General features: G+C 45.8%; 1 protein-coding gene across 3 annotated transcripts in view; it reads left to right on the forward strand.

The window, feature by feature from the left end:
• shmt2 (serine hydroxymethyltransferase 2 (mitochondrial)) overlaps nt 1-20,708 on the forward strand; it is a 46,957-nt gene that overhangs the window by 7,421 nt on the left and 18,828 nt on the right. The window contains exon 2 of one of the 3 annotated variants that reach the window (XM_061220111.1): nt 15,342-15,542. In XM_061220111.1, the coding sequence (XP_061076095.1) occupies nt 15,342-15,542 (201 nt within the window). Of the gene's footprint in view, nt 1-15,341; nt 15,543-15,587; nt 15,601-15,657; nt 15,663-20,708 lie in introns of those variants that run through there. The other 2 variants (XM_061220112.1, XM_061220113.1) reach the window with 2 other exon arrangements.

Consider the following 20,708-nt stretch of genomic DNA (forward strand, 5'->3'; position numbering starts at 1 on the left):
GTAAATATAGATTTGAATTATAGGAGGCAGGTGTTGAATAAGAGGCTAAAAAAGGTAACTTTACATTTGGGCGTTTAGCAGACACGCTTATCCAGGCTGATGTTCACAGCTTGCGGCCTGTTTATACTCTGTGTTTACCGTGGTGGTTTGGGAGAAGTTTCTCTGCTGGAGGCTATGACTGCTGCAGCCCAGCTGAGATCTGAACCTCTGCCCTCCTCAGCCACAGACTGCTTATACCCCGCCACCCCCCGGGCCTCCGAGTCCTGATTTAAACACCGAGCCGTAACTGCCCGCCGCCGAGGGGGGGGCTCACGTAACTGCCCGCCGCCCAGGGGGGGGCTCACGTAACTGCCCTCCGCCGAGGGGGGGCTCACGTAACTGCCCGCCGCCAAGGGGGGGGCTCACGTAACTGCCCGCCGCCCAGGGGGGGGCTCACGTAACTGCCCTCCGCCGAGGGGGGGCTCACGTAACTGCCCTCCGCCGAGGGGGGGGCTCACGATCACCGCTCAGCCCAGAGCAAGGGGGGGCTCTGCACGCAACAGGCCGGCCGGTTCAAACCAGATCCGATCAGGGCGGTCCGCCCCCTCCCCCTCTCCAGCCATTATCGGCTCTTTCACATGATCTCCGCAATTAACCTGTTGTCATTGGCTTCATGTGCCCCTGAGAAGTTCCTCAGCTCCGTCCTGCACTCGGCCAATCGGCTGCGAGCCCTGTGTTCACACCCCCCCCTCCCCCCCACACTCTTATGTTTTATGTGGTATAGACAGGCAACAGGACAAGGACTATGCCCTGAACTCTCTTTCTCTCTATCTGTTTTTCTCTCTTCCTCCGTGTCCGTAGAACTCACATTATCTTTCTCTCTCTCCTGACTGTGTGTCCTTCTCCATTTCACTTTTGTCTTGCATCAGATACATAATTGTTCTGAATTCCAATATTTTTCTGCGCCTACAATTGAGCCGAACAAGAGTACCAGACGGCGGGGTTTACACTTTTGAGAGGATTTCATAGGTTCTAATACACCAGACAAGCTCAGTAAAGGGTACAAAGGTATTTGAATCCAAAACTATTTTGGATTTGACCCAGTCCTGTCCATGCACACACACACACACTCTCTCACACACACACACACACACACACACACACACACACACACACACACACACACACACACACACACACACTCTAATGGAAGTTGCCCCAGTATTAACAGTAATGTTATCGTGTATGCCCTTGTCTCGCAGGGCTGTACTGTACTGCTGATTAATCTGAAGCGTGTGGAAAGTTTTCCCTCGATCACATCTGCCTGCTTATCTGTGTGTAGCCGAGCGAGCTGCAGTAGATCAGTCTAGAGGGGACTTTGCCGTTTTTACGAGCTTTCACGAGGGTCATTTAGGGTCAGTCCGGAACATGCCGCTGATAATCAGGGTGGGCTTAATGGTGCTACTGTGTCCACAGCTATGCTTTCAGCAACCGAGGAGCGTGATTAGGCCCTGGACTTCTGTTCAGATCATATCTTTTGGTAATGATTGTGTACAGTCAGGTGCTGGTCACAGTTGCACAATTAATAATCATTGTAGGGACACTCCATTTCCCGAAGGTGGGAATGTACATGGTGGTTGAATGTGACACTTGCCAGTTGGCAACAATAAAACAAATGTGCATATTTTTTTTATTATTCAGTTTTAAATGTATTTAAAAACGTTAAGCCTAAATTTCCCAATACAAAAGTTCACCCAAATTGTCTGTGCGTGGTATTGAGAACTGTCAATTAGCTATGATTAACAGACTGTGCCCCCACTTCCCACATATTTTTGTTTTGTTACCATAGCTACCTCCATCATCTGACCTGTTTATGAACTATGATCGATAGCAAAGGTAAGGATGCTGACTTGCCCAATAATATTTTTTGCCAATTATTGGCGATCCATGACCTGGTGTCCAATCCCAACTCTGCTAGTGTTACTGCTGATTGGCTGTTGCCAAGCATGGTTACGGTCGCCTGTTGATTGGCTGTTGCCCAGGTAGGCCGGGTTACAGTCAACTGTTGATTGGCTGTTGCTGGGGGAGGCAGGGTCACAGTCAGCTGTTGATTGGCTGTTGCTGGGGGAGGCATGGTCACAGTCAGCTGTTGATTGGCTGTTGCTGGGGGAGGCAGGGTCACAGTCAGCTGTGTGCTCCCTGTCTCAGGCTGACTCGCACCCTTTGGAATCAGCTGGTTTGCCAATTCAAATCCACATTCCAAACTGATAAATAATTAAGATCAACTAAAGTTTACAAAATCTGCCCATTTGCCTTTTTTTCCCCACTTATTTTTTATTTCTTAATTCATTTTTATTTCTGGAGCTCAAAGTGTCTGTGATGTCCCACCTCCTTCCTGCTTCTCACTGTCCAGGTCACCCTTCATTAATAGCAGTGTGATCTGCAGTGAAGAGAGAGTGTGAAATCTGTCTTTATGCCTGAACCTGTTTTAAAATGGCGACTCTGAAATGTAATTAATTCTAATCGGTTTTAGTCAGTTTCACAAAATCATGTTGTGAAAAACTTTGCCAAAAAAACAAGTATGTTCTGTAACTACCAGGGCTTCTGAGGTGGCCTGACCAGGGTGCTGTATCATGAAGCAGGATTACTGTGTTAGCTGCATATCATGAAGCAGGATTACTGTGTTAGCTGCATATCATGAAGCAGGATTACTGTGTTAGCTGCATATCATGAAGCAGGATTACTGTGTTAGCTACAGATCATGAAGCAGGATTACTGTGTTAGCTGCATATCATGAAGCAGGATTACTGTGTTAGCTACAGATCATGAAGCAGGATTACTGTGTTAGCTGCATATCTGCCCTGAGTAAAGCCCACAACATGTCTTTCTGAAGTCAAATCATTGATACTATTGCACCTGTTAGGACTAAATACATTTCTGGTCGGCAAAAAGCTCCATGGAGAAATTCAACGTCAGTAAAAGCCCTGAAGAGTGAGTGACGAAAGGCCTACAAATGCTCTACCACATATATAGAGACACTTCATTTGTACAATTTAGAAATACGAAATGCCAGAAAGTCATTTTTCTCTGAAATCATTAACAATAACGTCAATGACTGCACATGCACCATAAACCTTCACATCCAAATAGAGATAATATGATACACATTTTGAGATCATTGATTGTAAATCTCTTCAGGAAACTGTATTAAATCTTAAGCCTTCCTCCTGTTTCTTGATGTTCTACCTACAGACATTTTCTAAAATGTTTTTAACAGCCTGGAGATTGAGCTGCTTCAAATAGTCAGTAATTCTCTCCAATCAGGCATTTTCCCTGAGGGTTTTAAACCCGCGGTAATTAAGCCTGTATTAAAAAAGAGCAGCCTAGATGTGTCTGTTCTAAATAATTACAGACCTTTATCTAATTAACCTTTTATTGGCAAAGTTATTGAAAAAGTCATTCATCGGCAACTTAGTAACTTTTTGATTTTTAATGGCTGCCTTTACAAATTTCAGACCAGATTTCACCCCCATCACAGTACTGAGATCAGCCCTCATCAAGGTCCTAAATTACATTCGTTTAAATACCGACTCTGGTAAAATCTCAGTATTAATGTTATTAGATCTTAGCGCTACATTTGAAACTGTAGATCATAAAATTCTGCTTGACAGATTAGAAAATTGGGCTGGACTTTCAGGCGCTGCCCTAAATTGGTTTAAGACCTATCCAGCAGACAGAAAGTTTTTGTCTCCATTTTACTTCTGAGCAGATTACACTGACTCGTGGTGTCCCCCAAGGATCAATCCTTCGGCCTCTTTAATTCAATATTTAAATGCTTCCGCTAGGTCAAATCTTACAAACAAATAATATTGCTTACCGGAGCTATGCAGACAACACCCAAATTTACATATGTCTCATAAATGATTATGGTCCAATAGACTTGCTCTGTCAATGCATCGAACATGTAACGTCTAGATGCGGCAAAGTTTTCTGTAGTTTAAACAGTTCAAGAATAAAACTGAGATTATTGTTTTTGGTGCTCACAATAATAGTCTGAGAATCAGTGCTTCAGACAAAACCAGGTTAGAAATCTTGGTTTAATCTTGGACTTTTTTTAAATTTCAATAGCCATATCAATTAAATAACAAAATCAGCTTACCATTACCTAAATAATATTGCATAATATTGCTTAATATTGAGTCAGAGACTTTTTGCCTAAAAAGGACCCAGAAAAGCTTATTCACGCCTTTATCTCCAGAAAGTTGGATTATTGTAATGGCTTATGAACAGGCCTATCAAAACAAGCGACTCACCAACTGAATCTTTTCCAAAATGCTGCTGCTAGTGTTAACAAAAACCAGAAAATGTGATCACATCGCAGCAATTCTTAGGTCTTTGCACAGGCTCCCAATAAATCTGAGAATTAAACTCAAAACATTGCTGCTTTATACAAGTCACTAAATGGCCAAGGGCCTTCTTATATCTCCCATCTACTCTTGCCATATGAACCCCCCAGAACCCTAAGGTCATCTGATGCTGGCTTATGATACAAAACTAGGAGGTTGAGTTAACAGTATAGACTCTACTAAAGTAATCCAGGAAGACTTAAACAGAATCCAGAAGTGGGCAAAAACCTGGCAAATTAAATTCAGTACAATTAAAAGAAGTTATACTCACCTTATGCAATACCCTTGTTAGACCACACTTGGAGTACTGTGTGCAGTTCTGGGGACCACACGATAAGACATAGAGGCTCTAGAAAAGGTTCAGAGAAGGGCAACCAGATTGATTCCATGTATAAAAGATAAGCCTTGCGAGGATAGACTTAGGATGCTTACTCTCTTTAAGCTTAGTAAATGGAGGCTTAGGGGGGATTTGATTGAGGCTTTTAAATGTATTAAAGGGATTAACAAAGTGAAGTATAGGGGATTCTTCAGGTTGAGTTCGGTTAGCTGAATGAGTGGACGCAATGCTTTACTCCCTACAGTTCAGTTTTTTACAAAGAATATCTGTTTATGGCTGAACACACCCGTGTGTAGTCTTGACTGCTTGCACAATGTGCAGTGCTGACTGGTGCAGTCAGTTAACTCGCTTATAAAGATGGCAGATTTGAAATTAATGTATGTGGTAGGATATGGAGAATAATGGATATTGAGAATACATCTATGTGAGTATCCACAGCCTGGACCAAAGCAGGAAGGTTTACCTCAGCAGCATGTGAACCAACCACAAACCACACAAATGACTGAAGCTTTCAGCCATTTTCATTTAAAATCCTTAATTATTTGTATCAAATGAAAGAAGTGCATGATAGCTATTCATGAACAAACGTTTTGCTTTTCACAAGCTCTGCTCTGCTCAAAGTAAATACAGGTATTTGATGTGATAATGACCTGTATTTAATCAAAAGAGATTAGACGTTTCTACATTGCATGTGCTTTCAGATTAACTGTTCACATAATTAATAAATAAAAATTAATTCTGAGGTGTATTCCTTAGATAGAAAGTGTTATCTATTAGAGTCCAAATTTCAGAACTTCTTGCACAGAGCAAAGGTCTCTTCCCGTTCAAGGCCGTTTTACTGGTTTGAAATGGTTCTTTTTTTTCTTTTTGATCTTTGGACCAACTGCTCGGTTTATTTGTGTGGCAAGCAGCACTGAAGCAAGTACTTAATTAATAATGAGGACAGATTTTTACTTAGTTTATTGATTTCTGTATTAACGTTACTGAAGAAGTGAGAAGTACTAGAAGAGGCCCAAATACGAAGTCTGTAAAAATGGGCAAGAATCCAAAATGTAAAAATAGCAGGCGGACTAACTGCTGAAGGCTCCCCATTAAAAATGTAAGGGCTTAGTCCAGTTTCATAACAGGCTAAAGCATGTTAAAACTACACTTTGGGGATGCTAATGTTGTTTATTTTTTGTGTGTGTTTACATTATCCCTTTTATTGTTATAATGAATTTTTTTATGGGTTCTCATGCGGTGCTCACCCTACATGCTGCTCGAGGAAAGAAGTGCATGAGCCAGGACTTTAAAGGATCTGTTGTTCATGAGATTGCCATGTGCTGATTATACCACTACAGTCCCAGTGTGTGGAGGGGCCCCATGGTCTGGTATCTGTTAAGGCTCTGTTCCAGTGTGTGGATGGGCCCCATGGTCTGGTATCTGCTAAGGCTCTGTTCCAGTGTGTGGATGGGCCCCATGGTCTGGTATCTGTTAAGGCTCTGTTCCAGTGTGTAGATGGGCCCCATGGTCTGGTATCTGTTAAGGCTCTGTTTCAGTGTGTAGATGGGCCCCATGGTCTGGTATCTGTTAAGGCTGTGTTCTAGTGTGTGGATGGGCCCCATGGTCTGGTATCTGTTAAGGCTCTGTTCCAGTGTGTGGATGGGCCCCATGGTCTGGTATCTGTTAAGGCTCTGTTCCAGTGTGTGGATGGGCCCCATGGTCTGGTATCTGTTAAGGCTCTGTTCCAGTGTGTGGATGGGCCCCATGGTCTGATATCTGTTAAGGCCCTGTTCCAGTGTGTGGATGGGCCTCATGGTCTGATATCTGTTAAGCCTCTGTTCCAGTGTGTGGATGGGCCCCATGGTCTGGTATCTGTTTAAGTTCTGTTAAGGTTCTGTTTAAAAACAGATGGACGGCGCATGGCGGATAGGCAGTGCAGAATCTCCCGGGCGTGTCAGGCAGCGTCCCGGCCTCTCTCTGGGGCTGCTCAGATGTGCTGTCCTGCGCTTCAGAAGTAGAGGGCAATTTGTAGCGGCTGCTGTCCTATTAGCCACTGACAGAGCAGAGGGAGCGGGTGTCATTCGGAGTGACTCCCCTCATCTGTTGACACCCCCCCCCTCCCCTCTTCCCCATCTCCCCCCCTCCCCTCTTCCCCATCTCCCCCCATCTCCCCTGCTCTGGGATGAGTGTTGTTCCTCAGAAGGCTGATGGACAGCAGTGATCTGTAAAATTGACTTCTCTTCCGAAACGGGTGAGAAATAACAAAAATAATAAGGCGAAAGAAAGATGCTCGTTTTTTTCCCCTCTCTTTTTTTGCTCCATCTCTCTCTTTGTCTCCCTCCCTCCCTCCTCCTTGTTTGTAGTTGCAGATGCTGGCTTCTGTCCAGGAAAGACAGAACCGTTCCCACTCATCTAATGAAGCTCAAGCTCTCTAGATCTGAAGCAAAAAATATTAAAATATTTTCTGAATTAAATTTGACCATACCAAATAATTTGTCTTAAATGCAGTTTTAAAGCCATTTCTATTTCGGAACACCTTTATCAAGTCAAATTTCACAGTTCATTTAATGTGAGTGACAATTCATTTCTGCAAAAAAATGACTTGACTTTATGCAAGATCCCCTTTTTTGCCAGTTAGAATTTTTATATCTGTTTGTTTTGGGAGTTTTTTGGTCATTGCGTTTTATCTTGGTTCATAATATGCGCAGGTAATTATTCAAGCCAAATGCCCTGTACTCGTATATTCTACACATTTCCTAATGAAGCCGCTTTCTCTGTAGAAGCTTCCGGAAACTAGCGGCTGATGAGCGCTGGAGTCGTCCGACCCTGACTGTGCCAGATGGCAACGTGAGGCGAACGATGGAGCTTTACCCGGCCCAGGCTGGCAGACACGGGCCAGTCCAGACCTTCACTTGTCCCAGTGATTTCGCCTGCGTTGTGTGTGTGGCTCTTCCACTGCCCAAAGTCATATCCGTTATTATAGGCCGGGGGTGTTGAGACCGGTGGTGTCCCACGGCTTCTCTCCAGCTGAAGATCCGCGGCTGAAGTTCTGAATATGTAATAATAATGTAGGGTCCTCGCACGGGCTGCCAAATAACGTAGGGATTTTACTCTCTATGAAACCGGGGCGCCAATTAATGTTATGTAGCTGTATAACTGCAAAATGTAATCAGTCTCATAAAATTACTGTTATCAGAAATATCTAACCACAAATTTTGTATTTTAATTAATAATTAAAATGGTTATTTTCAATGATTAAACATACCGATAACCTGAAGGTTGGAAGTTCTTTGAAAGACTGCTTTAACTCGGCTCTCATGTCTGTGACACCAAAACAGACACCGGGTTTAATAAAATATATTTATTAAACAGACATATAAACACAGAACAGATATGGGGTCGAACTAAGCAAAGTTAGTAGGGGCGTCCGTGCGTGCATGCCAAAGGAAAGGTAAAAGTGGGAGTGTTCGTGTTAGCTGGGGAAAGAGAGACTACTTGCGTAGTTTTACTCTATAATTACATGCCCGAAAGACGGCGAGTCAATTCACGTATGTATATGGCTAACAAAATGCATTCAACGGTAACATACAAATTCACAATGTGAGTTAAGACTAAGCTAACACTGGCTATGCCTGCAAATCCTTGTTGAGTCTTACGGAGTCCATACGCATTGCTGGATCACAAAGACATGCTGTCCTTGTAGAAGTGGCGATGGTAATGTGAACCGTTGTCCTAGGCAGATGCGCAGAGCTAGGATCTTTCCGTGGGCTGCGCGTTGTCGTCTGGTCTGTTCGGTTCTGGAAAAAAATGTTGGCTGGTTCTTTTTCCGGGTGGAAAAGTTTGTTGCTGTGGTTGGCACCCCTATACCCCCCCTATACCCTCACTCTACCTCCCCTATACCTCCCATATACCCTCACTATACCTCCCCTATACCTCCCCTTATACCTCCCCCCTCCCTCCCCTATACCTCCCCTATACCTCGTGACCCACAGTTTGCACCACTGGCCTACAGGAAAGTGGGGGCACGTCATAGCTAATTGACAGTTCTCATTACCACACCCAGACAGTTTGGGTCAACTTTAATAGTGAGAAATTCAGGCTTGGAAAAATACGTTCTAAAATACATTTAAATGTCGGAATAATAAATAAATTATGCACATTTGTTTTATTGTTGTCTTAAGACAGCTGCCAATTGTCCCATTCAACCACAATGTGCCAGGTTTTTTAAAAATGGTATTCTTCTGTGGTGTAGAAGATGGCAGTCGTTTGTCTTTTTCTTGGCTTACTGGCACTTACTGACTAATACTGCCACCAAGTGGGCTGGAGGAACTGATGATACCCCAGCCATGCTTCCAGCATGAAAATCATCCCTTCTGCAGTATTAATATTTTTTTTTTTTTTTTTTTTTTTTTTAGTAAAAAGCATTTCAACTTATATGTCTTCATTCTTTCTTTGGTGAGATATCTGAACTGACGGAACTGATGTGTGAACAGATTCATGCCAAACATTAGCAGACAAATTTTCCGCATTTCAGTCTCACTTATTGGTTGCGTCCCTGATGTGTGACTGCCTTTCAGCTGAATCATGCCGATGTGTCTCTGCGTGACTGTAACGCTCATTAACCTGCTCCGGCCTGTTTTAACTCGTTTTCAATCATTTGGTGCCGAGCCACTTTCAGGGATGAACCCCATTGGACGGGATGACCTGCTGTAACCTAGCGATGACGTGTCTTAGTGATATGAATATTAATGAGTGCAGGGTACACCCACCCTGTCCTGGTCTGCTGAACAGGTCACAGTGATCTAATAGTATTCATTAGGATTTAATGCCTATAATTGGTTGAACTTGAAATAAATCCAAGAATGCATCCAGCTGTCACTTCTGGGGAAAATAGCCACAATTTCAATCCAGTCTCCTGGACTTTTAACAGTGACTGGCATGCTTGTTTTTGTATGTGGATTTTTAGTGTTGAGATTTTACAAATCTCCAGTCTCATAAGAAAAATGTTCCCCCCCAAAGCTTCTGAACATGACATTGTACCCTAACCAAATGTCCCCCCCAAGATTCTGAACATGACATGTGTCCCTGAATATCCTACAGTGCTGATGAAATGGCATGTTTTAACTGAATTTGGATGTTGTACAACGAAATTGTATCTAAAAGACTTGAGGGACATCTGAAAGCCTAAAATGGGACCACACTGGTATTGAGCAGAATGTCTGCAGGACGTCCCGTGTTAGCGGGGCTGCCCCCGATGCACAGTGAGCACTGCTGGGGCGTGGCTCGGCGAAGGACTGGAAGAGTGCCCAGATCCCCACGGCAACGCAACTCTAATTCTTCCCAAGTGGCCAAAACCTGGTCATGCTGAGAGACGGTGCTCACTACCCCCCCTGCTATTGGCTCCATTATAGGTCATTCAGACCCGTTTTCAATATAAAGTCAAGGGTACCGCTGTCAAAATACAAAGTAAATAATTTATTTCCCCACAAATTTAATTTCCCACAAAATTGTTCATCTAATGCTTCCCCATGTTCAATTTTTCTTTAGGTTCTAATGTTATTAGGACAATAAAGCAATACCTTTCAGGACTAATCAGGGACAGATTACATCAGTCAGGCTTTCCTACTGCGAGGCCTCTGGCACCTCATTGTGCAGCGTCAGTAAACGTGACTTCCCAGGCTTCAAAGCGCTTTAGCGTCAGTAAACATGACTTCCCAGGCTTCAAAGCGCTTTAGCGTCAGTAAACGTGACTTCCCAGGCTTCAAAGCGCTTTAGCGTCAGTAAACGTGACTTCCCAGGCTTCAAAGCGCTTTAGCGTCAGTAAACGTGACTTCCCAGGCTTCAAAGCACTTTAGCGTCAGTAAACGTGACTTCCCAGGCTTCAAAGCGCTTTAGCGTCAGTAAACGTGACTTCCCAGGCTTCAAAGCGCTTTAGCGTCAGTAAACATGACTTCCCAGGCTTCAAAGCGCTTTAGCGTCAGTAAACGTGACTTCCCAGGCTTCAAAGCGCTTTAGCGTCAGTAAACATGACCTCCCAGGCTTCAAAGCGCTTTAGCGTCAGTAAACATGACTTCCCAGGCTTCAAAGCGCTTTAGCGTCAGTAAACATGACTTCCCAGGCTTCAAAGCGCTTTAGCGTCAGTAAACATGACTTCCCAGGCTTCAAAGTGCTTTTCAGGAGCCCTTGGGTAGCCAGTGGGTGACCGACGTATCTGCCACTTGCTCCATACTTCGCGATGCTACCTCGGCCTCAGGCCATTTGACCCACACCCCAACCCGTGGCGGGAGTCATTTTCTGGTATCTGAAAAGTGGCGAAGACGCTGATGGTGCCCTAAGGAGCAGAAGGTTCCGCTGTCGGGCCCTGCTTCTTTATGTGGTGCGCCAACCTGCATCCCCCCGGCCGGTGGAGACAGCCAAGGACAGTTCCCGTCAGTGCTTAACGACCCGTGTGAGTTCCCGCGGTGGGGGAAGGTCTCCTCTCAGGCGGGCGAGCCCTCCTCTCCCAGCACGGCTGGTGGCAGCGTGAGGGAGCTACGCCTCCACCCCGTCTCCAAACTCATCCCCTTGCAGGACCCTGACCTTTCACCCCCGAGGGTGAAAAACGCACACTTATCTCCACGCTAGTGTGCCATTCGCCGTGTATCCAGAGCCAGATCACTAGCCTTTCTTGGCCTTCCGACAGTGCTGCACTTTCTGGCTCTTTTGGCTCTGCTCTGTGCTAATCCAAAATAGCTAAGAAGCAAATTGTCTAATTACTTTTGGTCCCAGTAAATTCGGGGGGGACTATGTATGTTAAAAATTGTCATGTCTTTATTCTGCTTAATTTATTCGCTTTTTCTAAACTTTTTGTGCAAAAAGCTTTGTGTGACTTGCAAGAAAACTACTCTGCAAATAAATATCATGATCGTTAAAGCCTGGGTCACCACAGATAACTCGAGCGAAGATTGCGCCAGTGAAGACATCCTTGTTAATTGTTACATCACCCCCTGTTGATAGCCTCCGTAAATATACTGTTTTAGAATTGATTTCCTTTGACAAGCTGCACGTGTGTGCCAGGACAGTGTATTTATATGTTTATTTTCTGAACCCAAAATGAACCCCTCTGTCCTGTCGCTGCAGTCGTGGTGTTACACTGAGTCCGGGTGTGTCCCGGCTGTCCTGCTCGATGTAAGACTTATGACACATGAGCGGTAAGTCTGCGTTAGCCCGCTAGCTCATAAATCACTCTTACGGAGTACTCCCTTTAGAGTGCCTGTTTGACACTGAGGTTATTTTCGGTTGATTTGGAGAGTAGTCGGGGCTTTCTGAGATCAGCATGGACACAGCTGTGCGGCTGACCCTGTAGTGTCAGAAGGCAGCTTTCTGTCCTTTCTGTTAAAGTTCCTTGTTGCGCACAGGTGCGTAAATCTCGCTACGCACAGGTGTGTAAATCTCGCTACGCACAGGTGTGTAAATCTCGCTACGCACAGGTGCGTATATACCCCCCTCCTTTCTCCTTCCAGCACTGCCAGCCTTGGTCATGACTTCTTAATGACAAAGAGTTTTAAAAAGATTTATTTTGTTTTTGGAGGCTTTTGAAAGGTCTTATTTCTGTGCTCTGAGGGAACATGTAGACCACTCGTCCCCACTGGTCCTGCTGGCTTTTGTTTTTGCCTTAATATCAGACCCAAGAAACCAGGTGAGGCGAGTTAACTGTAATTAACTGCTTTAATTGATCAATTAAGTGCCAAGTAACCAAAAGCCAGCACACACTGTGGCTCTCCAGAACCAGAAGTGAGGACCTCTCTACCACACCTCTACCGCACCTCACCTCTACCAAACCTCTACCGCGCCTCACCTCTACTCCACCTCTACCGCGCCTCGACTGCACCTCTACCGCACCTCACCTCTACCAAACCTCTACCACACCTCACCTCTACCACGCCTCTACCGCACCTCACCTCTACCAAACCTCTAGCGCGCCTCGACTGCACCTCTACCGCGCTTCTACCGCACCTCACCTCTACTCCACCTCTACCACACCTCACCTCTACTCCACCTATACCGCGCCTCTACCACACCTCTACCAAACCTTTACCGGGGAGGGGGGCATGCTGTCATCACGGTCGCTGTTTGGCTCATGAGCACGTCTGTGGGGATCAGGGCTCCATAACAACACAGCCGGGTAGGGGCGGGGGGTGGATTTGGGCACAGAGCTGTGCCCAGGCTGGGGTGCCCTGATTGGATGAGTGGAAGTGCTGAATGTGAGCTCCATGCTGCTACACTGGGGCCCAAAGCACCACTCAGTCCTGCTGATGGAGGCAGAAGAGCCTCTACCGTTATCCATACGGGGCAAACATCTGGCTGCTTCTCATTACACTACGTTATTATATTTCTGTGCTGCAGGTATGGGAGAAAAACACTTCTGTTGGGAACGCTAAGCTAGTAAGGCTGACTGTTCCAGGAGTTAATTGGAGAAAATGCCGGTCGATTTATTCTGAATGGCATTTGGGAGAGGGTGAAACGTGTCTATGGCCTTTCTGATTTCTCTGACTGATGACAAAGAGGAAATGAAAGCTCAAACAATTTACATGGTCAAAGTTTCTTATTAGATTCTCAGCAAATTTCTCTCAGTTTTTATACATGTTGGTCTCGCCATGTAGTAATTCCAGCACGTTCCATACTGTATCAGCATCAGTACAGCTGAATGTGGCCTACACTCGATGACAGGACAACCTGAGAGTAAGAACCACACTCCATGGTGATGATGGGACACAGACTTCAGGAACTCATGGCATGCAAAGGTTACAAAACATTACCATTTTATTTAACTTTATATAGAATTGTCATTGGGGGAACTATGTATAAGAAGTGCTGTAATTACTACATGTTGAGTCTGCACTTTGACCACGTGTGAATTGTTTGATTACAGAGGGAATAAAACAAGGGGGAAAAAGCAGAAAAGGGTGAGGTGTGTCCAAAGGGTGAGGTGTGTCCAAAGGGTGAGGTGTGTCCAAAGGGTGAGGTGTGTCCAAAGAGTGAGGTGTGTCCAAAGGGTGAGGTGTGTCCAAAGGGTGAGGTGTGTCCAAAGGGTGAGGTGTGTCCAAAGGGTGAGGTGTGTCCAAAGAGTGAGGTGTGTCCAAAGGGTGAGGTGTGTCCAAAGGGTGAGGTGTGTCCAAAGGGTGAGGTGTGTCCAAAGAGTGAGGTGTGTCCAAAGGGTGAGGTGTGTCCAAAGGGTGAGGTGTGTCCAAAGGGTGAGGTGTGTCCAAAGGGTGAGGTGTGTCCAAAGGGTGAGGTGTGTCCAAAGGGTGAGGTGTGTCCAAACTGCAGTACTGAACTGGTACTGTATTTTATGAGCACTGGGCTCCAGCCTTGATGTAGCTCCCCCTCCATGTGACCTGGGGGTGCGCCCCAGGTGTCCACTGTAATACTGGTACCATACGTCATACTGAATATGGCCAAATATGAGCGCTGGTGAAACGGCGGATTGGGTTCTTTGCTTCAGTTCCTGGCTTCCCCTCGATAAAAATCCTGAGAGTGAGAGCGAGAGAGAGGTTTTATCGCGATGTGAAAAGAAGAACAGGCAGGCAGAAGAGATTTTGCCCTGGCAGTTGCCGGTAGACTGAGGTGGCTGTTGCTGATAATATGAGCTGCGGTGAGATCATTTAATCTACTTCAGTTTTCACATTTCATTAGCTGGCTAGCTTCCACACAGACACAGGCCACTTCTACTGCTCACTCAGACAGATGCTCTCTGATATGCAGGCTCCTTCCTGAACAACTGTCATGGAGGGACCTTTGACCTCTGAACAGAGGAAATGGAAGGACTGTTGACCTTTGACCTCTGAAAGGCTGGCTTTTGATGGCCAGACCTGAGGGTAGACCTGTAGTCTAAAGCTGTATATGGAAAAAGAACACAAAACAGCAGATTAAATGTGCGGAGCAGTAGAAACTCTAGTTCTCTTAGACTGCAATCAAGCAACAAAAAATCTCCCAAATCTCCAGGGGTTTTGGTTGAGGAATTTGTTGGGAATTTAGTTGGTGTTTAATCGGGGCTCAAAACTGTAGTATAGCAGTCATTTTGGTTGATTGAAAAGGTATACGGGATATTGAGTGCCATATGACTGAAATGGAGGTGTGGATGTTATTTAACAATAACTATTCCTTAATTTACAAAAAATATAAATTCTTCTCTGCATGTTTGAGAACAACCGTTACAGAAGCACGTATGTGATGACAGTAAACGTTGGTTGTGGTGTGGTCACAGTCTGTTCAGCCCTGATGTCAGAGCCCTTATATTACGCAGCCCTGCCTGCCCCTGTGTGCTGTGATAAGGGATTATGGGATTGATAAACTGGAGAGGAGAGAGGTGGTTTCCTTGTTAACGTTTGATAACCTCTGAGTGTCGTAAAAATTGAGCTTGTGTGAATCAAGGCTGCCTAATCTCACACTTGTGGTGAATTAACCATGATGCTCTCGCACTCGCACGCGCACGCGCACACACACACACACACTCTCTCAAATTTTTCCAATTACTATTTGCTTTATTGAATGGATAACTAGTCATACTGCCAAAGCAACACAATAATATTACAGTTTGTACTGTACGCAGAAACACAAAGAATGTCATGTTTATTATCTCTCTCTGCCCCTCCCAGCCCCTGTGCCGGCGTGCCCCAGCCGTAGGCTCCTGTTTGGGGGGTCGTGGGCAGCACTCCCTGCCTGCCTCGCGGGCTGCGGACCAGGAAAAGCCGTGGACAGGGCAGGACAGCCTGGCCACTGACGACCCCGAGATGTGGGATCTCCTGGTGAGGGAGAAGGACCGTCAGTGTCGAGGCCTGGAGCTCATCGCCTCCGAGGTGAGACCCGTCTTACCCCAAAACCTCACTCAGCTGGGTCTGGAGCTCATCGCCTCCGAGATGAGACCCCGTCTTACCCCAAAAAACTCACTCAGCTGGGCCTGGAGCCCATCGCCTCCGAGATGAGACCCCGTCTTACCCCAAAAACTCACTCAGCTGGGTCTGGAGGTGAGACCCCGTCTTACCCCAAAAACTCACTCAGCTGGACCTACGTTAAGACAGCAGCGGATGCTGTTGAAGGATTTTAAATAAACATTCCATTCAGTTTTACACCAACATGTATTTCTTACAAATGGATGGATTTAGGTCAAACAATGCTAGCTAGCTGATTAGCTGCTTGCCTGTGATTTATTTTTTAAAGTTAAGAACAAATATTACATTGATTAACGTAGCCGCCTCTAATCCCCCCAAACTGTTTTCAACCTTCTCCTCTCTTCTGGCCCCCCCGCCCCTCCCACCTCCCTCATCGCTCACACCTGATGACTTTGTCTCCTTCTTTGAAAAGAAGGTTGATGCCATTCGCAATTCGTGATTCGCAGTCACTGAGGCACTCCACTCTGCTAAAGCCAAATCCCTCTCCTCTGTCCTCATCTTCCTCGACCTGTCGGCTGCCTTCGATACAGTCAACCATGAGATTCTACTCTCATCGCTGTCTGGGATGGGTGTCACAGGATCTGCACTCACTTGGTTTTCCTCCTACCTTTCTGGTCATTCCTACCAGGTGACTTGGAGGGGCTCAGTCTCTGACCCTCACCCCCTAAAAACTGGTGTCCCGCAGGGCTCAGTTCTTGGCCCTCTCCTCTTCTCTCTATACACCATGTCTCTTGGTTCTGTTATCTCTTCCCATGGCTTTTCTTACGCCGATGGCACCAAGCTCTTTCTCTCCTTCCCCCCCAATACCCAGGTCACCACACAGATGCTTGGCTGATATCTCTGCATGGATGACTTCCCCTTGCCCAGACTGAGCTTCTCTACATCCCTGCTAAGTCCTCTCCGACAGTCGACCGCTCACTGTCAGGACTTTGTAGTTTCCTCCTCCCACACGGCAAAGAATCTTCGGGTGACTCTTGATAACAGCCTCACCCTGGCTCTACAAGTATCCTCCACTGCCAGAACCTGCAGGTTCTTCCTCTACAATATACACCTCATCTGTCATCTCCTGACGGAGAAAGCCACCCAGCTCCTAGTCCAGGCGCTCGTCATTTCCCGCCTGGATTACTGCAACTCCCTCCTAGCCCGTCTCCCAGCTTGTGCCATCAAGCCCCTCCAGCTGGTCCAGAATGCTGCTGCATGGCTGATAACCAGTCAGCCCAGGTTGGCTCATGTCACCCCGCTCCTCATTGGCCTCCACTGGCTTCCTATTGCCGCACGCATCCGATTCAAGGCCCTAGTGTTGGCATTTCAGGCTGCTAAGGGGACTGCCCCACCTTACATACAATCCTTAATCACTTCCTACTCCCCAGCTAGACCACTCCAGTCTGCTAGCTCTGGTCGCCTTATGGTTCCCTCACTATGAGCACATGGTGGTCGAGCTGCACATTCATGCCTGTTTTCCGTTCTGGTTCCTCAGTGGTGGAATGACCTGCCTACCACTGTCAGGAGAGCAGAATCCCTCTCCCTATTTTGACGCAGACTAAAAACACACATTTTCAAACTGTATCTTAATCCTACCTCCTGACTTCCCCCCCCCCCCCCTTTCCGATATTCCTATCCCTCTTGTCTAACCCAAAAAAAAAGAATTGCATTAATGATGACTGTTTAGAACAGCACTTCATATGTATTTTACTAGTTATGGATGTGATGGAAGAACTTTAACTTGTGGAAGAACCTATGCACTTGTAAATCGCTTTCGATTGAAAGTGTCTGCCAAATGACTAAAATGTAAATGTAATGTAAATGATTAAATTCCTTTTTTTCAGCCCAGATGATTGTCCATTTTTGTTCTCAGCATATTCCCTGCTGGCAGCCATTTTGTTCACTGCGCACTGCCTTTTAGCAGTTAACAGTTAGCTAACTTTCGTTGTGAACAAAAGAATGTTGGCAACCCTTGGCTAACGTTCTAAGTCTTTGATCTGATCTTTCCCAAAAAAACTCTCAGCGATCAACGGCATTATCTACGGTTGAGATATCACCGGTGTGATATCACCTCACTGGAAGAAAACCGAGGCAAAATCCACCAATCACATTACACGTTACAATTACTCGATAAACAACAGACCAAAGCCACTGATTGGTGGATGGTACTGCCGCTGCTATCCAGTGGTTGGTGATGCCTACCTCAGGATTATTATCCCTGTTAAAATGAGGAAATGCTTGTGAGCATCAAATGATTTTCAGACCCTACATTTCTCAACCAGAGGCAGTCGATTTGGGTATGTTTTAAGTTTGAACACATCAAAACCTTTTGCAATCTTAAGCCTTATTCGAGCTGGATTGGTTTCACAGAGGGAGGTTATGCGATCTAAGTGATTATTGATAGGAAGCGTGCTTTTGATCCAGTAAGAATCTGCAAGTCATTTTTACAAGCCCTGAATGTAAAAACACCAAAGGAAATTATCGTCTCCGTTTCACTAGACTCCAAGGTCCTTCAGGAAAGGCAAGTCAGTTCAAATTAACCCAGCACTAATGCAATTGCGTATGGAAAGCATTTGCCTTGGTTTTTGGCAACCAGGAATCAGATCTTTCCACATGTGGTCTTATTTTTTTCTTCTTGTGGAAGCAGAGTTGGTGATGTTTACTTCCAGGCTATCTGAGGTAGTTTCAGAGGAATTGCACAAACCTGTAATCCTGTAAACCAGACAATATGTCTTCAAAGCCTCATGGCCGCACATCCCACTGTAAAACCAATGCAGCTTGAACAGGGCATTTCATAGTGTTCAGCAATAAAGCCAAATACTGCTGCATACATCTGCTCCTATGGCATTTTCATAGTGTAGGAGCACTGATCTCAGGTCAGCTTACTCTGTCCATTACCTGACTTCATCCATTATCAGCAAAAATGGCTAAACTGATCCTAGATTATACCCCCTCTCTGAGAAACCGTGGTAACACAGGCCCGGTTCTTGAACACCTTTCTCATTTATGACCAATTCCAAATCTTTAGAGGTTTCACCAAAAACCCTTCATGTTATTGATATAATATGATACATATTTTATAGGAATGTTGAGGACCCACACACTGGCATTAAAATGGGGAAAAAATTATCTGAAGAGGCTAAAGCAAAAACACAACTACACTGCTCAAAAAAATTATGGGAACACTTGATCATCACAGTGTAACACCAAGTCAGTTAAACTTCAGGGATGTCAATGATTGTGAATCAATTTCACCTGCTTTGGTGCAAATGGAAGTGACAACAGGTGCAATGGAGATGCAAAAGCAAGACAACCCCCAAAAAGGTAATGGTTTTGCATGTGGTGGCCACAGACAATTGCTCTCTCCTTATCCTTCCTGACTGATTCTAATCTAGTTTGGTGTTCTGCTAGTGTCCTTGTCACTACTGGTAGCATGAGGCGGTACCTGCAGCCCAATCAGGTTGCACAGGTAGTCCAGCTCCTCCAGGAAGGCACCTCCATACATGCGGTCGCAAGGTTTGCTGTGTCTCCCAGCACAGTCTCAAGAGCATGGAGGAGATACCAGGAGACCGGCCGTTACACAAGGAGAGCTGGACAGGGCCGTAGAAGGGCATCAACCCAGCAGCAGGACCGGTATCTGCTCCTTTGTGTGAGAAGGAACAGGAGGAGCACTGCCAGAGGCCTACAAAATGACCTCCCGCAGGCTACTGGTGTGCATGTTTCTGACCAAACTGTCAGAAACAGACTCCATGAGGGTGGCATGGGAGCCTGACATCCTCTAGTGGGACGTGTGCTCACAGCCCAGCACCGTGCTGCTCGATTGGCATTCGTGAGAGAACACCAGAATTGGCGCCCTGTTCTCTTCACAGATGACAATGCCCGGCCTTATATGGCCAGAGTGTGTAGGCAGTTCCTGGATGAGGAAGGCATTGATGCCATTGATTGGCCCTCACGTTCCCCTGACCTAAATCCAATTGAGCACCTATGGGACGTTATGTATCAGTGCATCCGATGCTGCCAAGTACTGCCACAGACTGTCCAGGAGCTCACTGATGCCCTGATCCAGGTCTGGGAGGAGATCCCCCAGGACACCATCCGCCGATTCATCAGGAGCATGGCCAGACGTTGTTGGGCACGCGGGGGCCATGCGCACTACTGAGTCACATTATGAGTTGCCGTGATGAAATTCACAGAAGTTGGATCAGTCTGTGCTTTACATTTTTTACTTAGATTTTTGGTGTGATTTTGAATCCAGCCCTTTGACCGTTGTCATTTTTTTTTGTTCTCAACAAATTATACACTGTACATCGGTAAAGATTTTCAACTTGAATAAAACGTTCATCAAGATCTGATGTGACCCTTAATTTTTTTGAGCAGTGTATAATGGACCCAAATGCTCAGAATTCAAAGCAAACAACAAATGTTCAGTCACAGATCTTCATCAACGTCTAGTTGCACAAGTAAAGGTTCAGGTTAAAAAGGACAGTTTCATGTGCATCAAGGCACTGATGAAGACCTGAGACTTCGACTTTGTTGGGTAGGCCTGAGACTGAGATGTTGTCGTTGGATATTTGGTTTCATATTCTTCATGAAATGGGGTTGCTGTGGGTGTGGAAATCGATGCTGTAATGCTGGACGGTGGGCAGTAAAGCTGGTGGTTCTAGGTAGTGAAAACCTGCTGCCTTTTTGTGTTAAACTATAATTTGAATTGAATATGAAAAAAATAAATGAAGAATCCCTGAAGGAGCACCCTTCTGAGTTCAGGGACCCCACTCCATCACCGCCCCATATGCCCAAAGTTGCGTGTAGTATAGCGCCAACTAGCATGTTGGCGACGGGGCTTGTACCCGCTCATCGATAGCGCCGCGACTACCCTGCTGACCGGCCGTCTCGTGGGCCCTCCCGTTCCTCCACGAAGTGAGCATTCTGCTTCCAGAGAAAAGAAGAGAGATGTAAAAAAAAAAAAAAAGAGAGAGAAGTTGCAGAGATTGCATTTCCAAGTCTAATGCGAGCCGGCGGATCTTGGCGTGCCAGAGCTGCGTGGGGGGCGTGGGGGGTGGGGGGGTGTTACCTGCGCTCGGCGGCGCGGCG

The sequence above is a fragment of the Conger conger genome, chromosome 14 (genome assembly GCF_963514075.1).
Source record: "Conger conger chromosome 14, fConCon1.1, whole genome shotgun sequence".
NCBI lineage: Eukaryota > Metazoa > Chordata > Actinopteri > Anguilliformes > Congridae > Conger > Conger conger.